The 27206-nt window shown below is 51.7% G+C and overlaps 1 protein-coding gene and 1 long non-coding RNA gene across 6 annotated transcripts in view; one reads left to right on the forward strand and one right to left on the reverse strand.

Annotated features, from left to right (window-relative positions):
• Positions 1-27206, forward strand: part of HNF1B (HNF1 homeobox B) — a 52316-nt gene that overhangs the window by 4707 nt on the left and 20403 nt on the right. For 2 of the 4 annotated variants that reach the window (XM_032320863.1, XM_032320864.1), the window contains exons 2-5: positions 121-320; positions 5185-5449; positions 7111-7346; positions 26040-26200. In XM_032320863.1, the coding sequence (XP_032176754.1) occupies positions 121-320; positions 5185-5449; positions 7111-7346; positions 26040-26200 (862 nt within the window). The remainder of the gene's footprint in view (positions 1-120; positions 321-5184; positions 5450-7110; positions 7347-26039; positions 26201-27206) is intronic. The other 2 variants (XM_032320865.1, XM_032320866.1) reach the window with 1 other exon arrangement.
• On the reverse strand, positions 7346-26110 carry LOC116577532. 2 transcript variants are annotated; one of them, XR_004280532.1, is made up of 3 exons: positions 20301-26110; positions 10937-11045; positions 7346-9907 (listed from the first exon to the last, which is right to left on the reverse strand). It is a non-coding gene; the product is annotated as an uncharacterized LOC116577532 (long non-coding RNA). The 2 variants fall into 2 exon arrangements; XR_004280531.1 differs by having other exon boundaries at positions 18696-26110.

The raw sequence follows: 27206 nt of genomic DNA on the forward strand, positions 1-27206 counted from the left end.
GATGGAGAAGAGGGTGAAGATCAGGGTTTTTGCACAGAGTGTAGGTAAAAGCCCTAAAAAGGGAATATTTCTACCCAGACATCTTCCACCAAAATCCTAACCATCTGCTTATCTGTCTAGCGAGGACCCCTGGAGGGCTGCCAAAATGATTAAGGGCTACATGCAGCAACACAACATCCCCCAGAGGGAAGTGGTCGATGTCACGGGTCTCAACCAGTCCCACCTCTCTCAGCATCTCAACAAGGGCACCCCCATGAAGACCCAGAAGCGCGCAGCCCTCTACACCTGGTACGTCCGAAAGCAACGAGAGATCCTCCGACGTAAGTGCTCTAATCCCCCCTGGACCTCAACCTGGAGTGACCTTTTCCCTAACTCTGACCCCTGTGGGATGCCTCAGTTTCCTCTACATCGAGAAGGCCTGCGGAGCATTTGGCAGATACAAGGAAGCTGGCAGGTGGATTTGGTTTTCGTAGTTACCATACAGCGGATTGATTTCCGTCATTTTCTTCTTCCATGGTCCCTTACTACTCAGCCAGCTGGCTTGATGAGTCCATTAGTGTGTGCAATGTACATTGAATTTTCTGGTCCCCGCTTCCAGCATCCTTCTCTATGAAACCAAGTAGGTAACAGTGGACTGTTGTCCCCAAACTAAACCAAACAGCTCCCCTTGCCGCAGATCAGAGTTCTCAAGGAAGATGTCCTGTAGCCATCCATACCTGTTGATCACTAATACTGTTCTTTTCCTCCCCTCTGGAGAGCATGTACAAAACAGAAGATAGCTGTAGATACAGATACAGTCAGAACTCAACCCTGTTTCCAGGAGCAGGAGCACTCTCATCCCAAAGCAATTTAGGATGATCCCAGACATATGTCAATATCGACACAGTTTTGAGACTTCAGCTGATGACCCTGTCTGATGAGGAAGCCGCTCTGGCTAAATCAGGACATAGCAGCAGTGTCTCCATTTGGGACACTGACCAATCAGTTACTGTCATTCCCACTTCCATCCCCAAATTTCCTTCCTGTCCCAAGATTTCTTCCACTCAGTAATACCAAGAGATTTTTGTTTTAAAGCGTAGGGAAGTTTGAACTGCATTTGAATGATGGACTGTTTTTATTTTTAGGAGAATATGCTTTTACATTATCTTTAATTATTTTGATCTGGCCCTTTTCCCAGGAAAATTTTGTATGAGTTTTCCACTTTTCCCATCCACTGTTCTCTGGGCCATGGGCTCCTCTCTCTTCATCAGGATACTAATTTCCACCACTTTCTGGGTTGGTTTTTTTCCCCTCTCACTGGATGTCCACTTTCTAAAAAATCTTTCTTGTTTTCTGCCATACAGTGCTCTGAAGTGATTGTTTCAGTATTTATTGTCTCTGTGCCCGTGGGCGGAAAGGCTTCCTGGAGGAGGGAAAGGTTTTAGACCTCCATCTCCTAGGGTGTCTGTCTTTTGAAAGCATTAAATGGGTAGATGAGAAGCAGCAAAGCCAGAGGTCTTTGCTGCATAGGATAAGGGGCCCCTTTTAAACTCTGGGTTGATTCACCACACACAGGTCTTTAAGAATCTGTGTTTCTGACATGGAGCAACTCTCTCTGATTCCTGGAGAGTCTGAGAACATTCTCAGGAGCCACAGTCTCCGAAGGCCAGAGAACCCTTGGGCCTGCCCTCACTCCAGTCCAAGCCTCATGTGGCATCTCCAGTTTGAGCTGCCTCGCTGTGTTCAGTGGATCTCTCAGAAAGCAGAGAGATCCAGGAAGGGCCAGTTAGAAGCTATGAAAAAGACACATGTCCCAGAAAGTTTCTCAAGATGCTTGAGATGAGACTGTCCCTGCAAGGGATTTTTTTTTCCCCCTGCAAGGGATTTTTAAAATCATTATTGTTTTAAAACCACATGAGATCTAAATCTTAAGAAACATTCCTTCATTCTGTAAATATTATTTGAACATCTATTAGGTGCCAAACACTGTCCTGGGCTGTAAGATGCACAGGCTCTTTTTTCCGAGATTTACCACCTGATGGGGGAGATGGCATGTTTAAGTAAATAATTACTGTCGCTTTCTAAGAGCTGTTATAAAGGTGTACACAAGGGGCAGCAGAGGAATTGCTAAATTACCTGGAGATATCACAGAGGGCTTCCTAGAGGAGGTGGCATTGGACCCAATTCTTGCAGGATGAATACAAGATACACAAGCATGGGATAAAAATTAGCAAGTGAGATGGAACATGTGAAAGGAGAAAGGGGGGAGCATTTATTTTTTTAAATTGTTTTTATTAACATTTAATGTATTATTTGCCCCAAGGGTTCAGGTCTGTGAATCGTCAGGCTTAGACGTTACACAGCACTCACCATAGCACATACCTTCCCCAGTGTCCATAACCCCACCACCCTATCCCCACCCTCCCACCTCCCAGCAACCCTCAGTTTGTTTTGTGAGATTAAGAGTCTCTTATGGTTTGTCTCACTCCCGATCCCATCTTGTTTCATTTTTTCCTCCCCTACCCCCCAAACCAAGGGGGAGCATTTAAAAAGACATACTTTTTTGAAAACTGAAAAATGACATCAGTGATAATATTCATGGGCCCATGCACATGTAGAGAATCTGCTTGTCCAAGCTAGCTCCTGAGCCTATAAAGAGGCTGCTGAAACCAGAACATTTTCTGTCTCCCTGCTTCCCCCCCATTGATCTAGAAGGAAGCAGAGGAGAGATGGTGGTGGCTGGAGGATGGGCCGAAGTCTAGTTCTTCAAAACTCCAGAGGCTAGGGCCCTGAGGTGGGCAGAGCCCAGATGTTTCCGGGCACCTGCAGTCAAGGCAACCTGGCCAATTTGGGCATGCGTGCAGGGAGGCTGCCTCCCCAGAAGGCAGCCCTCAGACAGAGGCCACCCCAAACTCTGGGCAGCTGTGAGGGAGCCTCACCCCTACCACAGACAAAACTAGTCAGTTCTGTTACCTCCACCCAAGTCAGATGTGATGGTTTTGTGGATGTATTGTTTGGATTTGGTTTGTACCAAGAGGCGATGCAAAGGTTGCTGATTAAGGAGGCATCGTGTCTGTAGGGCTGTGGCCCGTGCCTCACATCCATACAACTTTGGGCAAGTCCTATAAGCAGTCTGAACCTCAGTTTCTTCAGCTATAAAACAGAGAAGACCAGACTTCTTGCATGGAGATGTTGTGAGAATTAGATGGACCTTTTGGATACCCCACCATACCGGGGACTCAGTACACGTTCATTGTCATGATCTGTATTTGGGAACACAGGAAGAGCCTCCTGTGGCTCCTGGGTCCTCGGGATTATCCTTACTGGCCTTGCCTCTTACTCTTGGTGACGCCAGAGGGAGGAGAGGAGACCTTGAGACAGGAACTTCTTACTCCCCCACTTGCTCTCCCTCAGGTGGCTGTACGAGCTGGTGGCCATGGAGACCCAGTAATGTAAGAGGTGTGGAGGCACTTGGAAAAACAAGGCCTCCCTAGGAATGTGGGTCCCCATCATCATCCTGACTAGAGGTAGATGTTTTGAAAGACTGTTGAGTGCCCCCTTAGGTTTTCACCTGGTCCCATCCCACAGGCAGAGAAACAGGCAGGGCGGGGGTGGGGAGAGTTAGGTGACTTGGCTAGGGCCCTCCATTAGCCAGAACTGAGGCAGTGGCTTCCTGCCCAGAGCTTGGGCAGGGCTTCTCTCGAGGTGTCTGAAGCACTTGTTGGGAATCACTGAACACGGAGCCGAAAGTGGCCTGAGAATCCTCCAGAGTGGGTAGGACCCAAATCCTAGGCCCCAGGGATAGGTCAGACACTACTTAGAACTTGGCCAGTTGGCAACCATTCAGATGAAGCCCAGCACGGCCTGTAGCAGAGTCCCGAGTTCAGGCTGGTTAGAGGCCCACTGTTCCCGAGGATGGGCCAAAATGGAAAATGATCCCTAGACCGGTACTAAGTTCCCCATCGCTGGAGGGGTGTAGACTGGAAGACCACGTGGCAGGGTGTCGTGGAGGGAATTTGAGCATTAAATAGTGGCCTGACTCTGAAACTTGGAGAATTTTGGATCAAGTTGCCTCTGACACCTGCAGAAGTGACTCCAGGAATCAAGAAAGAAAAACATCAAGGTCCAAAACCTGGGGACTGGCAGTTAGGAAGTGAATCTGTCATGTGTCCTTGCTCAGCAGGGTGGCTGGCCTCTGTGTTTGTTCATCTGTAAAATGGAACTAATGACTTTGAACCCTGGTTGGTGTAGTTCTAAGACGAAAACAAAAGTTCTCTTCTCCCACAAGTGAATAGTAAATCTCATTTAAACCACATGGGCTAGAGTGTCCCCAGTGGGTGAGCTGCCACCTTTCATTCTTTCATTCAACAAAAAAATGTATTGAGGGTCACTATGTACCCAGATCCTGGGAATTGACGGGGAGCATCGCTTTGTCTACATTTATCTTTCTCCAGCTCATTAAATGCCGTTGCTAGAAAGGTCCTGTGTTTGCAGTCTTCTGCATTTGCCGTCTGTCAAAAGTGAGGCAGATCCGTAAGACCTTTCCTTCTTGGGCTGTTTCCCTCATAAATGGACCCCTGGACACACACACACACACACACACACACACACACACACACGGACACACACATTGTGTGAAATTATCCGAAATCTGAGAGCTTCTTCTCTTTCTATTCTAAAACTCCAGTTACATTTATTCCTAAGTAATAGTGAACAGGTTTGGGGTTTTTCTGAGGGGATAACATCATAAGGTAGACGCCTAGGACGCATGAGGAGAGAGGAACGCTGGGGAGAGCTGTTTGTGGTTTCTGAATATTTGGTCTAAGAGCATATTGTATCTTTGAGCCCTTTACCTCTAGACCTGAGACTTGGTTGAGCTCATCCTCCTGGACACCAAAATACAAGAGTTCAGGGTTCAGAGGCTTGCTTCATGTCTGAGGGCCAGTGAGCCGACGAAAACACACCGCTGCTCAGACAGGGGCTGGGCCACATGGGAGCTCCTTCAGAGAAAGGAAAGCAGTGGCTTTGGTGGAGGGGCCTGTTGTGGGCTTCCCCTCTGGATCCCATGGCCCCACACGTCGTAATGGCAGATGGCAAAGCTTAGGGGAGAGGAATAAAGGTGTTTTTGTCTGTCTGTCTATCTGTCTGTCTGTCTGCCAAGTGAAGGCTACAGACCCTATCAAATCTACTCCTTTCTCTTTTCAGAATTCAACCAGACAGTCCAGAGTTCTGGAAATATGACAGACAAAAGCAGTCAGGATCAGCTGCTGTTTCTCTTTCCAGAGTTCAGTCAACAGAGCCAGGGGCCTGGGCAGTCCGATGACGCCTGCTCTGAGCCCGCCAACAAGAAGATGCGTCGCAACCGGTTCAAATGGGGGCCCGCATCCCAGCAAATCTTGTACCAGGCCTACGACCGGCAAAAGAACCCCAGCAAGGAAGAGAGGGAGGCCTTAGTGGAGGAGTGCAACAGGTAACACCACCAGAAGCTCACTCGAGCAGGCGGGCAAGCACATGGACCTGAGATCCATCCCTACAGTGCTGGGATATTGAAGTACTGGTTATCCAGCTAAGTGTGGCTATGGCAGGGTTTCCCAAAGTGTGGTCCATGGAACCCTGGTTTCACACTATTAACAAATAAGTTTGAGAAACTTCAAGTGCATTCTTCCTCCCGGGAAGTCGTGACCCACGTTAACCTTAAAAAGACCCTGAGAAGGCCTAGAGTTGAGAAATAAGAAGCGTACATCGCTTTGTTGATTGTGAGGAAAGGGGTACTTAAACGATGAGCTGTTATTGTAGGGAAGATAATTTGGAGGTTGCTGGTTCAAAAATAAGATGTCAGTAGGACAAGAACCAGTGTTTGACCTCCATGCAGACCAGGGAAAATCGGTCCCTTAGCCAGAGACTGGCTCTGGCTTTGACCAACTTACTGGTCCAGGAGGAAACTTGGTGGAAAAGAATTGGTTAGATCTGTCCAATGCACTCTGCCCACACTGCTTAGAATTTTTCTGTATCTTAACAACGACATATAATTTTAAAGAAAATGATTAGAAATCCTTGGGATATCTTTTTTTTTTTTTCTTTCATTCCTGCCATCTTCCCTGACTCCAACATTAACTTTGACTTCCTAAAAAGTCTGGTCTGCAAAAGGTGGGGGACACCGGGGTGGCTCAGTCAGTTAACCTTTGACTCTTGATTTCAGCTCCAGGCATCATGATCTTAGGGTCGTGAGATCTAGGCCCATGTCAGGCTCTTCACGGGGCATGGAGCGTGCATGAGGTTCTCCCTGTCCCTGTCCCTCTGCCCCTCCCCCCTTTCTTGTACGAGAGCTTGTACTCACTCTCAATAAATGAAATGAAATGAAATAATAATGAGTCTGGTCTTTGCTCTGGCCAAGACCTGCGGGCTCTCTGTCCATCTCTGGGCTGGGCTGGCTCTGACAACAGGATATGACTAGGGAGCTGAAGCCAGGAAAGGACATGTCACAGAATCCCCATGCTGTGCTCTGTCCCCCTGCTAATGAGAAGCCCCCCCCCCCCCAGCCCCCAGCGGTGTCTGAGAGTCCCTCTCCCACTTGGCCAGCAGTGATAAAGCTAGAGACCATGCACCTCTCTGTTCCTCCTTTCACCACTCCCAGCCTGCCCTTTGAAGAGGATTCCTGTGGCACATAAGGAATATGGCATCCCTGGCACCCTGTGGGGGCTATCTGAACCCTAAACGAACAGAAGTCCCTCGAAGGGGTTCAGATGGAGCTAGTGAAAGATTTCACCTTTTGTAGGTTGGGAAGAGTCACAACATAAGATATCAAGAGGCCCTGTCTGAACCTCTCCCTGCATTACCTGCCCATTGGCTGCTCACTCTGTGTGGGGAGCCACACCAGAGGCCTGAGCCTCTCATTCCGGGGACACAGAGCTTGTGCGGCCCATTTTCGGCCCTACTCCAGCCAGATAACTCCATGGGCTGGACTTCTCTCAGAACAGGCTTTTCCCCAGGCCCCACCTCTGTCCTTGGCCTCTGCACGCTCCTGAGCAGAAGCACTGAGATGTTGTGTCTGGGGCCAAGGACCAGCAGGCCTCCCCCTGGCTGCTCTCACTCACCCTCTTCCCCTGCTTCCCCCTCCCCGTCCATCCTCAGGGCAGAATGTTTGCAGCGAGGTGTCTCCCCCTCCAAAGCCCACGGCCTGGGCTCCAACCTGGTCACTGAGGTCCGTGTCTACAACTGGTTTGCAAACCGCAGGAAGGAGGAGGCGTTCCGGCAGAAGCTGGCCATGGACGCCTATAGCTCAAGCCAGACGCACAGCCTGGACCCCCTGCTCTCCCACGGCTCTCCCCACCACCAGCCCGGTGCCTCTCCTCCAAACAAGCTGCCAGGTAAGCCCGGCCCAGGCCCCAGTGCCTCGGAGGCCCAGCCAACCTGCTTCTCCCCACCGGTCTGGGCTGGCGCAAGGTTTTTCCCGAGGAGGAAATGGCAGGACGGTGCAAGGGCTGGCCCGCTCCCGTGGCCAGAATGTTCTTGGGAGAACAGTGTATGGCTGCACTCAGGTTTCCTCTGAGTCCTTGCTCAGACTCTGGGGAGTCCCTCTTCCCCAACTTTCTCTGGGTCTCCTTTCTTCTCCCTGGGTGGCTGCTGACTCAGCAAAGCAGGGCAACAGTCCAATGAGATGGGAGAGGCTGCTTTATTGGCACTCTACATCTGAACTACAGGGTCCCCTCTACCCCGTCCAGATCCCATGCCGGGGCTCCATCCAGCCCTAGCAGGGGGAGCCCAGAGGCCTGTGGGGAAGGGCCACTCTGCTGGCAGTCTCTTGCTGGCTTCGGTGCTCTGCTAGAGTTAGTGCAGAATCTCACCTGACAGCTTTGCAGGGCTGAGATGGCCCAAACTGGTTGAGTCCCTACTGTGTGCTGCCGTGTGCTGGGCCCCCGGCCTGAGTTAGGCGTCTCTGCTACGGGGTTTGGGCTTGTTGCGCCCAAAGCCTACATCGTCACTGTGGGAAAGCGCCCCTATATGCTGAGTGGTGCATCAGGCCTGGTCTGAGGCAGAGCACTTCTCCCCGCCCCGCCCCTCCCCGCCCCACCCCCCAGGGGCTTAGTCCTTCCTAGAAAGCTGGCTGCCCAGCGTGAGGGTGCTTACTGAGGCTGGCTTGGTGTCCGTGTAGAAAGAGGATGGCATGATCTGCCCCCTGCTCTGGGGAAGGGTTTGCTAAAGGAGAACCTGGCCTCATTTGCAACTCTGCCAGCTGCTTGCTCTGCTGCCAGGAGCGGTCTGAGGTCTGGGGCTGGCCTCAGTGGTGGGGGGCCTGGCTGGGCTGTTGCCAAGCATTTGTTCCACACACTGCTCCCACAACATGACTGCTTCCAGGGTGTCTGGGTACCTTGGCCAGGCCTGGGGCCTTCTTGGAACCCCACTCCTGCAGAAGGGAAAGGTTCGGCCACGCAGGGAAAAGGTTCAGGTTATTCTTGAAAGGCCAAGAAGCCCCCTCTCCCCCCTGCTGCCCCACCTCTGAAGAGCACTAGACTGATGGCAGAGTAAGTCCATCCCGTAACGGAAATCCAAAGCAAGGGTTCAGAGGGCAGACCAAACGGCATGTAGCCAGCACAGAGCATGACTGGGGCACTTGCTGCCCGCCCGCGGTGATCCATGGAGCAGGGGCTGGAGCGGTGGGGGGCGTGGTTGGGGCAAGGGGCATTATTGAGAAGACAATGGCTATTGTGCTGGGACCTGTGATCTCCACACCAAAGTCAGGGAGCCTGCAAGCCGAACAAAGGCTGGGCAGCTTTCTGACAAGCTGGGGTTGTGGTGAGGTCACCACAGGGTCGTTGGCGGAGGCCTTCTGTATACTGACAGGAGACACAGAGTGGGGCCAGAGGAGCCAGGCAGGTACTGGAAACTGAGCAGGGTGCATGCCAAATACAGCCCAAGAGCCCTCTGATCGGGGTCCCGGGACGCATGGTCCCCCTGGAGTGGGTTCTCTGGGGTCCGCCGACCAGACCTCAGTCTTTGAAAAAAATCATGGAATGCTAGAACTGGGAGGAGTTTCAAAGAAGGAAACAGAGACCCAAACAAAGCAGTAACTTGGCCAAGTTAAGAGAGCGAGGGTGGCAGACATGCCTAGAACTCGGGCCTGCCGATTCCCACTCAGCGCCACGTAGGTGCGTGTGCGTCCTGCCCACAGAAGCTTCTCATCTCCTTGGGAAGGCATCGTGCTGGCATGGAATGCACAGAACCATCTAGGGCCCAAGGCTGTCGTCTGGGGCTTCGTGTGTGTTTCTAGGGAGGGACTCCTGTTTATAGAGCAATAACGAGGGGACACTGTGTGTGTTCATGTGGCCGCCTTCCCCTCTGCCTGAATTTTCACTCAGGGCTCATCGTGGCAGTCCTTGTGCATCCCCAGAGAGGGGGTTCTCTGGACTTGGTTCTGAATCCTGCCCCTAGCTAGCCAGGTTGATCCCCACAACGGCAGGGTTACCCAGTCATGTCACTTCTCCAGGTCCGACTTGCCTGTCTGTAGAACAAAGAAAGAGGACCTGCCTCATCGGGCCCACGTGAGGATTAAATGAGAGAACGTGTAAACACCCTCTTTCCCAATAAATGGTGACGACTCTCATTATTACTGAGGTTTTGACAAGCAGCCGCAGAAAGAAAGGCAGGCAGCAGCCATCCGTTTCTTTCGGACTTTCACACCCGGGGGCATCGTGTCCTAAGAGGCAGTGACATGCGCCTGGGGCCAGGCTGGGGCCTGGGGTGCGGGACGCTGGGAGGTGTGATAGGCTGCAGGGGTAGCAGTGAACTGTGCTGGGGCTCCCAGGGGACACACCCCAGGCTCAGCAGACAGCAGGCTGGAGCTCCGGGCTCAGGGTGGGCTGCGTACGGTCTCCAGAGCCCGGCAATGTGCTTCCTATTGGTATGGCCTGTAGCCAAGCCCAGAATGTACCTGGACACAGAAAAAAAAAAAAAAGAGCTGTGTGGGGGGCCAGGGAGAAACCAAGACCCAGAGTCAGCGTCAGCCCTAGTACCCTCTAAGGCTGAGCCTGGGGTGGGGGGCAGGGAGACAAGGCCCCAGTGCCCCTACTCTGCTCTCCTGCCACCCACCCCCACACACGTGAGCCAGGAGCCCCCGGGGGCACAGGAGAAACCCATCCTCCCCTTGACCCTTCTTCCTGGAGAAGAGAGCATCCCGTTTTTAACGAGCCCCTGGTCTCGCGGCCAGTGTCGGTGGGTTGCGTCCCACTGGCCCACAGTGACCACAGTGTGACCCGGGGGCTGGAATGTCCCGCACAATAGGAGTGGCAGGGGGAGCACTCTGCCTCTGTCAGCAGCTGATTGGTTACAAGGTGCCCCACAAACACCCTGTCAGCAGAATCAGCTGTTTTCAGGGGCTGCCCCTCCCGCCTTTACAATCACGCACCAGCATGCAGCCCAGGGTTGTCATGGCTTTGTCCCCCTTATGCATGCTTAATTGACAATTAAGTTGGGGCTTTGAACCAGCCTGGCTGCCGCTGATGGGCCTTCATCTTTCCAGGGAGAGTCACAGGGGCACCCTTTGTTTGCTCTTCTTGGGGGCCTGAAGTTACTGTAGCGGGCTGCCGGCAGCCATTTATCTTCAGCCTGGAAGGCCTTTATCTGCAATCTGCCCCCCCTCATTCCAGCTCTGGCCAGCAGGAGCTGTCCCTGGTTAGAGGCCCCATGACAGCCCATTCTGAGGCCATTGAGGAGGCCCGGAGTGATGGCCCCATCTCCATTCTGGAGCGGAATCAAGAGAAAGGCCCCCAAAAGGTCAGAGAGCAGGGCTGTGGCAAGGAAAGGGACTGGTTGGAGACAGGTGCTTGTATTGATTGGCTCAAGAAGGAGGAGGAGGAAGTTGGCCTGGAAGGGAAGCCGAGGCTTGGGCCAAGGCTAGGGATCCAGCTGCATGAGCTGTGGGGCTCCGTGTAGCCTCCGCTCCAGTCTGCAGCAGACTCACCTGGACAGCTTGCCAGCGAGGGGCAGAAAGACCTCATCAGCCTTCATTCACCCCACATGTTGTGTCCTCGCTCTTACACCATCTTTTGGGGAGGTTGAGGTTCATCCTCCTAGAAAGAAAGTGAGGCACAGAGGTGAGAGGGAGCCCTTTCAGAATAATCTTTGGATACCCTGACTGGCAGCCTTTTTACATGGGGGACTTCATTTCTGTGGCCATGTTCTCTTGCCTCCCTTCGAACTCTGTTGCCCCCTCTCCAAGCCCAGGGTGGACTTGATTGGCCCAGTGGTCAGATCAGAGCTTGAAACCCATTGAATCCTGCTACCCGCTTCCCCTGCTTGGTCCCCTTCACACGTCCTCCCCAAGTCACCCACCAGAATCGAAGCCTGGGTCTTAGACAAATCGAACCCTGGGCCAGGATATCTGTGTGGTTGCTGCTGTTTCTCCCTGATGCAGAAATTGGTAGGACCGGAGGAAATCTCCAAAGTGCCCAATGGAAGGGTTATGGCTGCATGTGAATAATCATAACATCTAGTGTTGATTAAATATTTCCTGGGTCCCAGGCCCTGGGCTGAGTGCCTATATGCATCATCTCAGTTAAACCTCACAGCCACCTTATAAGGGTAGAAACCTTCTGTCCCCACACCCCCATTCTACAGTCAAGGAAGGGGAGAGGTTTAGAAGGTAGATAATTTGCCCAAGTTCATATAGTTAGTAAGTGGCAGACAGATTTAGAACTGTCACACGCTTACCATCTCTGCATTATGCAGATGCTAAGAACTTTGCAGGCATGGAAACATACACACTACACATACACACACTACTCCCATAGTCCCTTCTTCTCCCACATTCTTACTGCTCCCCTCTGAATGACAAAAAGGCTTTAGGAGAGCTGGGCCAAGGATGGAGGGGTCACCCAGTCTGGCTGGTTTATTGCTTCCCGCCTGCCCCCCACCCCCAGCAGTTGCCCCTGACCAAGGAAAATTCTGCACCCTGCCCCAGCAAGAAATTCAAGCCTCCTCTTTCATGAACCCATCCCCATCTGGGTAGGGATTTGAACTGCCCTTGTAGTCAGCCCTGTCTGGGGCACTAAATGCCTTAACAGCTTAATGGGGCCCAGAGACAGCCTGGGCACCTCAGCTCCCCTCTGGAGCTCCGCCCCCTCCCGGGGCCCCGCAGACAAGGGGCGGGGTTTATGAGGGCGGCTGTAAAAATATTCATCTCCACAGCAAAGGTCCCCCTGGCAAATAAGCCCCATTGTCCCTGAGTAATAGATCATTGCAGTTCAGAAAAGAAACAAATCCTGCCTTGAAACATCTGGTACTTCAGGAAACACTTTGGTACCAACACTTAGGAGCTGAGCGCTTCTCCTCCGTCGGGACTTTATCTGCCGGTCGTTTTATCTGCTAAATTTGAAGGTCGTTTATCTTGCAGTACCACCCCACGGGCTGCCACTAGATTGAGGAAGACAATCAGGATATTAATGAGATTAAGAGGCCCAGCCTTCAGAGGCTTCTGCTGGTAACCTCCTTCTGATAGTTGTGGCCCGACCCTGGTCTGCATACAAAGACACCTGGCTGTGGGCTGGCTGGGCTCAGAGGCACTGCGCAGAGAGGCTGGGAGATACGGGAGCGCTATCGCAGTAGGCAGCCCGGTGGGCCATGCCTAATCATCCCCCTGAAGGACCCTTAAATGATTCAAGGACTCCTTGTTGTCTCCAATCAGCTCGAAGGAGGAAGGAAGCTGCCTACAAGGGCAGAGCCCTGGCCAGCAGGTTCCTGGAGAAGTGCCCTTGGAATCTGTTGTTGTTGTTTTTTTTTTTTTTCTTAAAGATTTTATTAGAGAGAGAGCACACCCACACAGAGGCAGGAGCAGCAGGGAGGGTTAGGGGGAGAGGAAGAGACAGACTGCCCTGAGGTTCGATCCCAGGACCCTGAGATCAGAACCTGAGCCCAAGGCAGATGCTTAACAGACGGAACCACCCCGGAGCCCCTGGTTGTTGAAGGTTGAAGCGAACTTCTTGATACGAAGGCCCAAGATCTGGCATTTTGCCTCTACCCACTTTTCAAGGAGAAGTACAAGCACAAATGGGGAAGATATATAGATGTAGATATGAATGAAACATAACCCCACAATAAGGTCAAGTCAAGCATTCAGTTGTGGTTATTCTAGTGGTCTGGTATAGGGGTTGGCAAACTTACCCTGGAAAGAACTAGACAGTAAATATTTTAGACTTTTCAGGCACTATAGTCTCTTTTCACAACTGCTGGACTCTGCAGAATAAAAGCAGCTCTGGACCATATGTAGGTGAGCAAATGTGAGGGTATTCCAGGAACACCTGATTTATGGGACTGAAGTTTGAATTTCCTATAATTTCCAAACATCACAAAATACTCGCCTTTTAACTTTTTCCCCAAGCATTTAAAAATGTAAAAACCACACTGAGCTGATGGATCCTACAGAAACAGGCTGCTTTGGAGTGTGGGTCATAGTTAGCTGACCCCCACTCTAGGATGATGGTTCCCAAACTTTGTCACACCTTAGAAATCAACTAAGGAGCTTCTAAAAATCCCATTGCCCAGCCTGTGCCATAGACGCCTGACCATCAGTAACCCAGACGCTTCATACACACTGAAGATGATCTGTGGACTTGCTTTCATGATCTAGCAACAGAATCACAGGCTGTCGGGGAAGACCTGAATTCCACCTTCAACCTGACCACTTATGAGCTATGTGACCCTGGGCAAATCTCTGTGATCACTAAGCCCTAGTTTCTCAATTTGTCCAATGGGGACACCAAGTCATACAGATGCCACAGGGATTAAATGAGATAATGTATGGAAACACCCTGGAGATTGCAGGTGCTCATAAATGGTAGCTAATGCCATATCTTGCAGAGCCTTGTTTTGGGGTTCCCCCTCCTTTCCCTCCCTTCCTCTTGGAGGTCTTCCAGTCCTAACCCTTAGAGAGTTTTTTTTTAAGATTTTATTTATTTGACACACAGAGTGCGCACGTGCACCCACAAGCAGGGGGAGTGGCAGGGAGAGGAAGAAGCAGGCTCCCACTGAGCGAGGATCCCGATGTGGGGCTTAATCCCAGGACCTCAGGGATCGTGAGCTGAGCCAAAGGCAGATGCTTAGCTGACTGAGCCACTCAGGCGCCCCCGGGCTTTTAGACAAATTGAGTGTTTTCCACTAGATACTCATCTTGGTGTTTGCGGCCGGCGAAGTCTGGCCTCCCTCGTAGAATACTGTTTTTTATTCTTCCAAGGACGACTGCCCTGTGACATCCATAGCATACTTCCAGGGCCATGTCCGGTACAATAGGCATGTAGTGCAAATGCACTAAACCGGAAGAGAAAAGTGGGGAAGCGCCAAGGATCATGGGGAGGGGCAGAGGCTCATGACCATGTAGCCAGGAGGTCAGGTTCATAAGATGACCCTGAATTTCCTGGAGGGCATTTTTCTCCTTTAATTCAGGGAGGCGTGAGCACCCTGCTTGTGAGTAATTAGCCCCGGGAACCTGCCAATTAGAGGGGGTGTGGTCCTTTCTCAGTGGAAGCTGGGTCTGAGAAACTTAATGGTCTTTGTTCTTAGGAGGGAAGCCCCCCCAAACTTAAGGTGAAAAGAGCAGCAGGAAGGGGAGGGGGAGCACACCCCCTGCAGTGAATGCGGGAAACCTCAGAAGCTCCAGAGGGCTGATTTTTCTGGAAGCTCCTTCCCTCCACCTGTGAGCCAGCTTCTGCTCTAGACCGCTGCCCTCCGCTCTGGCTGCAGCGGCCAAACAGGTCATCAATGAAGTTCGGTCTCTGATGCTTTCAGAAAGCCAAGAACCAACTTTCTTAGGACCCAAGAAGGACTCAAGTCCTTAGGACTCAAGTCCTTCTCAGGTTGGAGGAACATGGAGCAGATCTCTTTGGTGTTTAATGATGCTCCGGAGGGAAGTCTACACCCCCTGAGGCAAGCAGGCTACAAGCAGTCCCTTCCCGGACCACACTCAGAAGGGTGTATCTGGGTCATGGGTGGTAGCACCCCAGAGAGGCTCAGGCTTGATCTGTGGTTCTTCCACTGTCTGGTGGTTACTTGGTCTCTCTGAACCTCAGTTTCTTCCTCTGTGAACTAAGGATCATGGTACCTACCTCCTGAGGGCTGTTGAGCGTCTTAAGGATGATCCACAACCAGGTGTTGTTGGCTCTGGAGCCCTCCAGGCCTTGAGAGGAAGGAAGAGCTCTGGGTTTCCCTGGGTTCTTGACAGGGGTGTAGCTTGGCAGTTTCACCCTGGAAGTCTCTCTTGTGCAGGAGCCCTGCTTCTCATTTGAGGCATCAGAAACCATGACATCGCAGTACTGGCAAGACCTGGGCTTCTCACATCTCCTTCCCAGGCCACATAAAAGGCATCTGGGAAGCTCATTAAAAACATGCATGTCTCCTTTTTAAAATCAAAACCTGGCATGGGGGGCGTCAGGCATGGGGAGTTTCAACAAACTCCAGAAGAGATGTGGAGGTCTGTAGTCAGGGCTGGGTATTGCAAGGCCTGATGGAACAGGAGGGTCGGGAAGGGGTTGATGGTTGTCTGGATGGCCCTTTGCTGAGCTGGGAGAGGTGAGGCAGCAGAGAGAAGGGCCAGAGACTCCAGAGCCATGATTGAGCAGGAGTGCCCTTGGGCCAATCGCTTCACTTCCTAGGGATTCTGACAAATGAGAGTGTTGGACCTCTTGGGTCTGACAGATTATTGTTTGGGGATGGGGGATCCTATGGAGTCTTGGGACCCAGCAGCAGAGGAAGGTTGGCCATTGTGATATCTTATTGTTAAGTTCATCATCTGTCCCTCTCCCTTGCTCCTTCCCCATTTCAGGAACTGTGTGCTGTTACAATCCTTCCACCTTTATTAGGGACCATTAGAGCTTTACAGCACCAGCAGATTGGGTGGGGCCAGTCACAATAAACAGATTTATAATGGGTGGAAACGAGACACCTATTCCTTTGGAGGTTAACACTTTCAGGGCCTTTGAGTGGCAGCCCGCCTGCCCAGGCCTTCTGGCCCTGGGGGCCACAGGGAGCCTCCTCCTGGCCAGCACCTGTTGGACTGCGCTGGCAATAAAGCCCAGTGAGTTCTTGCTCGGCGAGGATGGGAAACCTCTAAATAACATCTCTCATCTGTGTAACATCGATTTGCATGGTGGGTGGGCACAAAATAACTGCTTAATATATCTCAAGATATTTCATGAATGGAAACATTCGCGTTTACAGATGGAAACAGATGGATCTGCTCCTCCTTCTGGAGAATCCTCCTGGTAGGTGAAGTAGAGGGTTTGCATCCCTACGTGTCCAAGAAAAGAAACAAACCAAGTAAGGCTGTTCTGTCTGCCAACAGAGCTGCTCTGGAAGGCTCTAGAACTGTGTATGTATTCTGAATGGTAGAATTCTGGGCCGTACCAGCGTCTGAGCCTGAGTGGGCTTTCTTCACCACTGGTCTACAACTGGTGCCTGGCATAGGGCCAAGGTTCTGTGTATCTTGCAGTGATGAGGTCTGTCAGGGAGGGCTTCACGTCCAAAAAGGTGAATGCATAAATCCCGTTTTATTATGTTTCTCAGTTTTAAACTGAGTGAGTGGTATTTGTTTCATTTTACATAACATAGTATGTTGTTATTTAAAGCATGTGTTCCCTTTCCTAGAAACAGTATCATCCAGCACTGTCTGCATTGATGCTGCTTAACCAGCATATACTGCCTAACACACACACACATACACACACACACGCACGTACACCGTCCAACATTAAATGCTACCAGAAAGTTTTCAAAGAGCAGGAGTATTCATTCTCCTAATGTTCTCATTTAGTTTCTACTAGTTTAGTTTACAAGCTTAGTTAAGTCGGCTCGTTTGATTTAGTTCTACTAGCTTAATGTTCTGCTAGATTAGTTCTTATGATCTCTTAACAACATGATTAGTTCTTATGATCTCTTACCAACATCCCTTGGGCAAGAAGAGAGCTAGTGTGGCTCTTCCTGAGGTTTTGTTGAGCAAGCTGAGGTCTAGGAAAGGGACGGGACATTGTGCAGATCAGAGTCATTTGGCAAGATGGCTCTAAGCTGCCACTATCCTCAGGGGGCGTTCCCTGAGTGCTTTGCCAGTGCTCCTTGACAGTGGAAGCCAGTAACCATCCAACCTCTGAAGCCTCGGTGAGTGACACCTGGTGCTGCCTGGGACCGGGGTCCAGGAGATGGTGACCAGTGGCTATCTGTCATGATGATGGTGATGATGCCTGGCAGCGGTGATGAAGAGGCTGGGGTCTGGCCAGGCAAGTGCCCATAACGAGGCGGCTCTGACACTTGACAGGCCTCAAAGGATCTTCTCCCTGGGTGTCACTTCCCAGCAGGGCTCTGCTTATGAATAGGTCGCAGTGGAAAACCTCTCCTTTCTGAGGCAATTTTATGAGCCCTTCAGTCACAATACAGATGTCTGTTTTTAGGACCTTACTTTTGTGTGGACACCCAGTGGCTCAGTCTGCTGATGGCTTTATAGCCTTCCCCCTTTGCCCAGACCCACTAGAAGCATCATCATTCTCCTCGCCAGCCAAGCCCAGGGGCCTTTGTTGCAGCCACATTATCCCTCCCCGCAAAGGCTGCCTCTGAGAAGAGAGACCCCAGGAGCCAGACTACAGCCGGGCTCTGTCTGTCCTCCCTGCCTTTACCCTAATGATGTCCACCATTAACCCTTCTCAGTTTTACTCCAACTTCCTTTGGAGAAAAAGGCATTTAAGTGACTCATGTTGCCACAGCAAATTCCCATTAATTAATCCTTCCTCAAAGTCACCCGATGAGGCCCCATACTGGGTTCTCACAGGGTGAGTCTAAATTTGGGTTCCCACCCACAGCCCCAAACATTTAGAAATGGTCATCCTGTGCTTATGGAAGCACCCATTCCCTTCCCCCTTAAAGCAGTTAATGGGGGTTATGTTTAGGTCTCAAGAAATCAGGAATGGGTAGGCTCCCCACAGGTGCCCCATTGGCCCTTTTTCACACCAGGCAGAGCTCTGCCCAAGATCTCTGCTGCTTCATACGTGATACTTACACCACTGTGCACCAACCTCTGGCCTTCCAACACCAAGTCACCCAAACATGTCTCTGCTATATCTACCTCGATGATCTTTTACTCTCTTTCTCCTCCTCTCTTGCTCCCCCTTCTCCCTTCTTCAAGAGGCATGGCTCCCACTAACCTCAGCAAAACCAGGAGATCTAGAGGAGAGATGTTTCCCACTCCCACTTCTCCACCATTCTGTTCAGCAGATCGGCAGTGTGGGTCCTGCACAGGGCCGGAGCGTGAGTGATTCATTCATCAGCTGCTTGTTCCAACAGTATTTACTGTGTGCCTACATGGCTGGGCTCCCAGCGCCCAGGTGGCTCAGTCAGTTAAGCGTCTGCCTTTGGCTCAGGTCATGACCCTAGAGTCCTGCAGGATCGAGTCCCGCACGGGGCTCCCTGCTCTGCGGGGAGTCTGCTCCCTCTCCCCCTGCCGCTCCCCTTGCTTGTGCACGCACGTTCAATCTCTCTCTCTCTCAAATAAATAAAAATGGAATCATTAAATAAATGAAAATAAAAATAAATGGGCTAGGCCCTGTGCAAGGCGCTGAGGACACAGTGGAGAAGGCAAGCAAGGTCTTGCCCTCATTGGGTGTACATTCCAGCAAGAGATACAGCCAAGCAACAAGTAAACAAAACCATTTCAAACCATTGGTGGCTCATGATGGAGCCCAGCGTACCTGGAATCGATTCGGGGTCTACAGGAAAGAGGAAGAAGGGTCAGCTTTGGAGGGGAGACAAGGAGCCAGAGGTAGTGAAAATAACCTCTTCTTCGTTGAACCTCAGTTTTCCATTCTGTCAGATGGGCATCTGGGACACACGGAGAGCAGCGTGTGTAGGGCACTCACAGAGGTGAGGACTTCTTGAGCTCTCAAAGGCCAGCCTGGCCTCTCTCACTTGTAGCCACGGACTCTAGGCTGTAGTGCTCATTGCCAGCTGTCTGATGTTTACCTGTAGAGACTGACTCTGGGGTAAGGACCTGGCGGGGTGGCCCGGCGGGCCTCATGGGGAGGACAGGCAGAGTTTCTGTTGCCCTTCTACCTCCCCACATGTGTGATTTTCTCAGGCGCTCTGTACACGTTAGGGTCTGTTCTCAGCCAAGATGCTTTAATGGAAAAGGACTTTTTTTTTCCCCCTTTCTTTTCTTGGCTCCCTCTGCTTTGATTTTTATAAGAAAACCAGTTTGTGGGCTTCCCTTAAGTATCACTCCACTTTACTCCTTGAGTTCAAGACTGTTTACCGTCCCCGCGGGCCTGTCTGTGTTTCTGCCCTTACGAACCGGCCTCCTCACCGAGCCACCTCAGGTAGAGGGCGATGTGGAATTGAAACCAGCCTAGTGTTTGAACTGCTTTCATCTTACATCAGCTTTTTCCTCTCAGGCTTTCAGATTTTTAATCTCCTGAGCTCTCTGCAAACATTAATCTTGATGCCCAGAGAGGAGGAAATAGGACTAGGAACTGGCAGGAGTCCCGTGTCGCCGATGAGGACACTGAGGCAGCAGGGCTGTCTCCTGTGTGGAAAGCTCTCGTTGCTGGAGTTCTAGTCACACAGCGGGGAATGGTGCGCCCACTTTTATCCCAGATGAGCGTCTCAGAAGTTCCCAAGACGGAATCATGTGTGTCTCTGACTCTTTCCTCTGTGGAAAAAGGGGGAGTGGATTGCTGTGGACACCATTACCGGCCCCCATCAGGACTGACCTCATTCCTCCTGACCCCCTCCCTGGCCCTGAGTTCTGGCGTCATAGCAAAGACAGCTCTGTCTGCCCATAATTGATGGACAGGGTTGTTTCCTTTTTTCCTTCACACGCTCCCTCTTGCCTGGGCTTAAGTTCCCAGTTTCTCGACCCAACAGGGTTGGGCTGTGCTCTGCATGAGGTTAGAAACACACGGGAAGAATGTGTGTGACAGAGCCCTGGCCTGTTGAGTAATGTTTACTCTGTTGGTGGCTGGGACGCTCGTTCGCGCTGGCAAAGGTCCACTGGTTGGAGGAACATTCCTGCATTATCAGGGATGGGAGATTGGCTTGGAAATGTCAAGGGTGAAAGGCATCCCACCAGATTCTGGGTACAACTCACAGACCCCAGGAAAATGGGGGCCCTGGCTTCAGTGCCACGTGGGGACAAGCCAAGCTTCACAATTGCCCAGGAGGCCCCACCTCCCACTTCCCCCCACTTCCTATAAAAGAGCAATTCTGGTCATGTTTCCCTGGCTGACATGGCTCTTCTGTTTGCCCGGCTTTTTCTCTCCCCGGAAAACCCGGTGCTTCTCTCACTTTATTTTACTCACTCAGTATTCTGGCTTCTGAGGAAGGAAAATCCATATGGCCATCTTGTAGATAAGAATGCCGAGATGCCCAAGTTGACCGGCCCAGGATCATCAAGGCAGAGAGACAGAGAGAATTCGTTTCAAGTGTCTCGATGCTGATGGCCTGTTGATTTCTGGAATTGTGGCATTCCGGCTGTTTTTAGAAGCTCTCAGGGAGCTATAGTTCCCGCCCCCTGAAGCACAGGTTTCTGAAAAGTCCTTGTGGTTAATTACACCCTGAGTGGGTCCTCTCCCAGGTCCTCCTGCAAGGCAGTTGTGTCTGGCCTCAAACACAGGTCCATAGCCAGTTCTGTAGAAGCTGACATTGAGATCAGAAAAACCACAGTGCTCTGTAAAGTCACGCATAAACCATGAGGTTTATGGGTTGGGGGGGAATGGGGTTAAGGACACACTACTCAAAACTTCTCCAGTGACACCCTTTGAAGAGATAAGAATCTAATAAAAAGATGAGCTGAGTTTTACCCCTGTGAACTGGTTAGGAAGTGTTTCAGTGCAACAATATATGGCGTTTTACCTTGAAAGAGCCCTAAAGTTTGCAAAGGGGAGCAGGTGTCACAAGGGCTTCACCCTGTGAGTTCCCATGAGGTGGTGGGCGGAGGACTGTCAGAAATTGAAGGGAAAGTTCTAACTCCAGATATGGGTGGAGGTGGCCGATAGCCCATGCAGGGAACTGCTGGTAGCTGGTAGAGGCTTGAAGGGGGTGTGTGTGTTCGTCTGCGTGTGCGTGTGCACACTAATGTGTTCAGTGTTTTCCCCTGTGGCTCCGCTTGGCTGGGTGCAGGTTTCTGGATTCCTCAAATGGGAAATTCACGTTGCATTCAGATTATTCCATAATGTATCAATAGAATTGGAACAGATGCATGCTTTTAACACCAGCATTGCCGTAGGACTGACTGCATTTTCTCCTTCCGCCGGAAGGGATGCTCTCTTGTCCTGGGGCATGCCTGCTCAAAGCAGCTGAGGGCTCATTTCTTCTTTCAGTAAATAGTCACAGTCCCAGGCTCTCTGTGAGGCTCTGAGGATGCCACAATGAGTAAATAGCCATGCCTTCCTTTAAGAGGGAAAGAGAAGTACCCTGTCAAAGGAACGTTATGGTGCCAGGGGACGGACTCCTGCTGTAAGGTTCTCAACTGTGTGTAAAATGCAAAGGGCAAAGCAGGTAACTACCAGGATGAATCAAGGAGAGCTTCACAGAAGTGGTGACATTAAACCCTCTTAAAAAAAAAGATGTGACATGGAGAAGAAGGGAAGAGCTTTCCCAGCAGAGGGAACAGCAGAAGCAAAGGCATGGAGGCAGGGGGTGAACAGGCCAACATGACGGACAGCAGGTGCTCTGATACGACTGTATGGGGGCGTTGTGTGAGAGGCTACAGCCAAGGGGCTTGGAGTCCCAAAGGCCTGATTCTGCCAGTCCTTGCTGTTGTGGCTTTTCCAGGAGGCAGTGAGGGGCCATGCTGGATTTCCAAACAGGGCAATGACATAGTACGAGTTTGTTTCGGAAAGAAATCCCAGGCTGCAGCAAAGTGAAGAGTGCCCTGGAGGAGGGTGCTGGCACAGGAAGCCGAGTGTGAAGATGCTGGCTTCTGGAACCATGAGTTCCGTCATGCCTTGATACTTCTGACCAGTCGTATTGCATAGAAACTGGATGTGTTGTCTCTGTCCCACATGCCGTCAGGAATTTAGAAAGAGCCCCATACCCATGATCCTGAGGCCTAGGAACAGGTGAAGTAGGTCACCTCCTCCCCAGGACCTCAGGGATGGCTCTGGATTCTAGCTGGGAGGACTTTGGCTGCTGGACACAACGTGCTGTGGTTCCTAGGACCAGCAATGGGGACGTGGCCAGTGAGTGCCTTGAGCCAGGAAGTGAGTGCAAGGTAGAAGACCACCTTCTGGCATTGTCTGTCTCCTCTGGGGACCTCCGGGGACCTCTGGGGCTATTGACGCAGCATCTTCAGTCAGTCGTATTAAACCAGAGCCCTGGTGGTATATTCCCGTTCAGAGTTCATGGAGGTAAAGGAAGAAGGGGAGAGGCCATTCTACTGCCCTAGTGTAGTACCTGGCCTGTGACAGGGGCTCAGTCAAGTTTTGTGATCTCAGCCTTCCTGAAAACATCTTTTAGACAAAGATGGTCCCAAGGTAGAAGGAGCTGAGGTATCTTGAGCAATTGTTATGTGCTAGGCAGTTTCTGGGGACTTTCACATCTCTTAAGGTCATTCGTCTTGACCTAAGGGGCAGAGACTGTTAAACAGCAAAGAAACTGAAGCTCAGGGAGGTTTAGTCACTTCCCCAAGGTCACACAGCGCATGTGTGGTAGAACCAGGATTTCAGCCCAGGTTGCTGGGTTCCAGAGCCTCCCCCGCGCTCCTTCTCCTTTGAAGCGCTCTTCTGGGTTTGTGAAATACCCAAGGACCTGGCCTCTCCTTCCTCCAACGAGAACACTATTCCTGGTGCATCGCCAGCAGATACCTTGTGATACACTTTCCCCCTCCACACACCCTTTCAGGCGGCTGCCTGATCCCGGAGCCACCTTCTCTGGGCCCAGAGTGATTCCCAGACTCCTGGGGAGAGGAGCACAGGTCGGAAAGGTCACAGGTGAATCAGGAATGGGCGAGCAGCCCCCTGACTCACTCCCACCACACTCAGGGGGCGATAGCAGCCCCCTCTCCCAGTGGGCTCAGAGGTGAGGAAGCTGGGTTTCTGCCAATACACTGAAAGCAGGGCTGGGATCAAACAGGGATCCCCTAACTCCCTCCCGATGCTCCCTCTTAGCCAGAGGTCTAGGCCCACCGGTCTTTTAACACAACAGCCCCACCTTGACATTTCTCCTAGAATGAAGTTCTGCTGGGGGAGAAAACGAGGTTTAAAAACCACGGCAGCCTGGGGCTACATTGCTGGGGTTCTCACAAATGGCTCTCGACACCCCTTCTGCCAGGCTCCTTCCTAAAAGGAGGCTTTTGTTTCCTGCGGATATCCTTGGTTAATTATTTTTAAATAAATAATTCTGTAGCCTGCAGTAGGGGAGAAGCCTCTCCGTGACCCATATTTGATCATCAGAGGACTGACCCTCTTCCTTCAGCCAAATTAAATAGGCTACAACCGGAGTCTGTTTGACTTGAGGCTGAATCGATGGCGGGGACGGGCTGGGAGAGGAACGCACACCTGATTCCTCGCGTTATCACCGCGCTCTCCGGAGCAGAGCATCTTGGGGAGGTAAATAGCTGGCCCGGGAGTCGGAGAAAACAGGGTGAAGTCCAGTCCCTCCAGAAGGAAAGAATGGGAGCGGCAGAGGCCAGGCCTGCCTCCCAGGTTGCTTCCAGAGCAAAACCTCAGGGCTTCTTCAGGGAATGATCCTTGGGGAGCCCTTCTCCAAGGACAGGTCATTCCACTGGGTGCTTAGCACCTGCCCCGGGTTGTCTAGAATTCCAGAGTCTTAGGACAGGTACCTTGGGGTCCCTCCCCATACTAGTCCCCTCCCCACCTATAGTTACCCCTTTTTAGCATTAGGCTAGGAGACTTACAGATATTTTCTCCTATCTCGAGATCACTGTGTTAAGGATATGTTTCCTCCATCGTATGAGACCAGGCTATGGCACAGACAGAAAAGTCATTTATCCAAGATCATCTCCAAAGAGCAAATTCGGGAATCAAGCCCGAGTTTCTCTAGCTCCTGAGCCCACGGTCTTCCTCACTGTCCCTCCTTGTCAGAAATCTCTTTCTCTTGCTGATGTAAAACCTGCCTCCCTCTTTTCCATTGAATCTGCTCTGGCTCCTGAGCTCACAAGGCACACATCTTTCTTCTTCTGCGTAACAGCACTGAGAGCTGTTGGGACACACCCTGCCAGGAGTCCAGTGGCAAATGTGAGTGGAGAAAAAGAACCTAATGTGACCCAGTGGGGCAGAGTAGAGAGACTTTGGGGACTGCAGGTGGCTGTGGAGGAACATGGGCAGGACCAGGCAAGGGGTGCTGGTTTGGAGGCAGGGAAGCCTTTCCTCCTTTTAACGTTATGGCTCCTGTTCCCCCAAAAGTGGAGTGCCCTAGACCAATAACCACCAAATTCCAATGCTGTCCCACTGCCACCCCCACCAGCAGCCCCATGCATCAAAGGATGAGGACAACCACCAATAGAAGAAGGTCCGTAGAACACACAGCCGCTCAGAGTCAGGCAGATTGCTTTTGAAGGTTGGAAGTCTGCCTTAGCATCTGTTTGTTTTCTTCCTAGTCCCTTATGGCTCTGGGTCCTATCAGCCTTGGGTAACGTCCTTTGGATGGTGCCAGGAAAACTGGCTTGGGTCTCCTTTTGGCAAGCTTCGTGTTAGTGATTTGGAGGCTCCTGGTGGGAGGGGGGGCTTTGTAGCCTCCTCGGGAGGGTGTGGCCCTGGGGGAGCAGGAAGCAGGGCAGCGGGAGACAGACCAACAGAACCAGTGTCCTTGATACAGTCAGAGTTAATATGGGGAAAGCTGGCAGAGGGAGAATTGCAGCCAGACAGTTGGTCCACCTCTCCAAGCAATGGCACGCCGAGAGCATTCCATCTCCCTACCTTGCAGGTAGACCCAGGGTCCCTCAAACCTTTTTGTTGAATCCAAAGTGAAAAACAAGAACATGGTCTCCATCAGCTTTGAGCTTAGGTGAGGTGTCCCGGAGACCCCCCAGCTTTGTCTTTGGCTGTCTCCTGGGCACATCCTGCGAGACTTTGACCCTGCAAACTGGGCCCGGGTTCTTTGCCCCCCACCCCCTTTCTCCTTCCTTCTGTAGGCCACCTCTGCACAGCACTTTTGCCTTTCTGAGCGCAGACCTCTGTTTTGGTTCCTGAGCAAGAGGCAGGGTCAGAGCAGTGAGGCTATAAGCATGCTTGGTTCTCCCCTCCCTTGCAGACTAATCATCCACATCCCTCCAGGATGTGCTCCCTGCCCCACCTCCTGGCGGCTGCACCTTCCCCTGGGCCCTGGGAAGTCAGCCAGATGGGACCCCATCAGAGGAATGTGAATTACAGAGCCCAAGACTCCCAGCCGCAGCCCCACATCCCTGTCCTGCTCTGCCCGTGTCCCCCCAGGGGCCTCTCTGTCTCAGCCAAAACCATGGTGTGCAGAGATGGATGCCTTCTGCTATGGCTCATGCAGGGGTCCTCCCAGGGCAAGTGCCTCTCTGTAGAATGGGTCTGCTCGTACTTGGCAGGCCCCACATTGCCATGAGTGCTGGGAAAACATTTCTAGAAGGCATTTGGAAGAGTAAAAGAAATACTCTTACCAGGAAGAGAAGGCCAATCTCCGCACCTAAATCCTGAAACAATTACGCTAAAGCAACAACGAGGGGATCCTCTCGTGCATTTGAGTTCCTTCCTTCCTCCCTCCCTCCTGCCCTCCCTTCCTCTTTCCCTGCTCCCTTCCTGTCTTCCTTCTTTCCTCTGACAGGTATGTATGAAGTGGTTACCAAGTGACAAGACACTAGGGATACCACCATGAACAAAACAAAACCGACAAAAATGCCCTGCCCTTGGGGAGCTTACATTGTAGAATTTGAAGTCAAGCCCACGCCACCTCTAACCTAGAGAAAGATAGCCAGTGTTTCTTGTGGGCAGACGGGGGAGGAGAAGGCTCCTTGGCCTTCTTGGCGTCCACCCTTGCCAACAAGGGGAGCCGAGTCCGTGTTCCAAGGCCCTGGGGGCACTCACGGCTGCTGTGGGGTCCGTCTTGTTTTGCAGGCGTCCGCTACAGCCAGCCGGGGAACAGTGAGGTCACTTCCGCCTCAACAATCAGCCACCATGGCAACAGCGCCATGGTGACCAGCCAGTCCGTTTTACAGCAAGTCTCTCCCGCCAGTCTGGACCCTGGCCACAATCTCCTCTCACCTGATGGTAAAATGGTGAGTACACCTGGGCCATTGTCGCTCTGGAGCTGATAAGATAAGAGGCAAAACAAACACAACTTCTCACAAGGCCTGCCTCAAACAATGAGCCATTGTAGCCCCTTCGGGGAAAATGGGGGCTGTCCAGAGTTGGAACGGAAAGGTAGGACCGGTGACCCAGCCTTTGGCGGGTAGAAGAGGTGTTCGGTTTGAACCTAGCCAATAAATCTGACAGAGTTCTGCTCTCATTTTATTGATTGAATGCCTCATAAAGGAGCAAGCCGGGTGGGACCCTGTTTGTTTTGGGGCCCGCCAAAGACATTTGCGTTGATAAAATGTTCATTCTTACCCACCCCCCACCAAGGCCTCCAAAGCCAGTCTTTTCACCTCAGAGAGGACTTCACTTGGAAACAAGCCCCCTCTTTCTCGTCACCGTCCCCAGGTGCTGGCATGGAGAGAAACTGAGTCAGGATTTAAAGGGTGGTAGGGATGGAGGGAAGCTTCTTGAGCTTCTTGATGTACCTCACGGAAGAGCACAGCACAGAATGGTGGGGTGGGGCAGTGCTTGCCCAGTGAGAAACACCGACTTTGAAGTTCCAGGGACCAGGGTTCAAATCCCAGCTCCCGCACTTAATAGCTGAGTAGCCTTGGGCGGGTTACTGAACTCTTAGTCTATGTCTTTCTTTCTCAGCTATAAAATGGGGGTGAGAACAATACAGTAGCTTGGGGGGGCAAGTGTGCTAACAAGTTAAGACTCTGCACCATGTCATAGAGTTGAGAAACGCCGTGGTGGCGTGATGTGGATGTCCGTGTCCCCCATACCCACAGCCCACACCCAGATGTAAGTTTAGCACACTTGGTGAGGAATAGACTCTTTGAATTGACAAGGCTCTCACTCTCTAGCCACACAAGGGCAGGGGAGCACGACTGGTGAGAGAGACAGGCATTACGACACCGGTAAGGGCAGGAAATGGAAAACTTTATTCTTTGGGTCACGCTCTGTGTTTCTGTGGGGGAGGAGCTG

The sequence above is a fragment of the Mustela erminea genome, chromosome 18 (genome assembly GCF_009829155.1).
Source record: "Mustela erminea isolate mMusErm1 chromosome 18, mMusErm1.Pri, whole genome shotgun sequence".
NCBI lineage: Eukaryota > Metazoa > Chordata > Mammalia > Carnivora > Mustelidae > Mustela > Mustela erminea.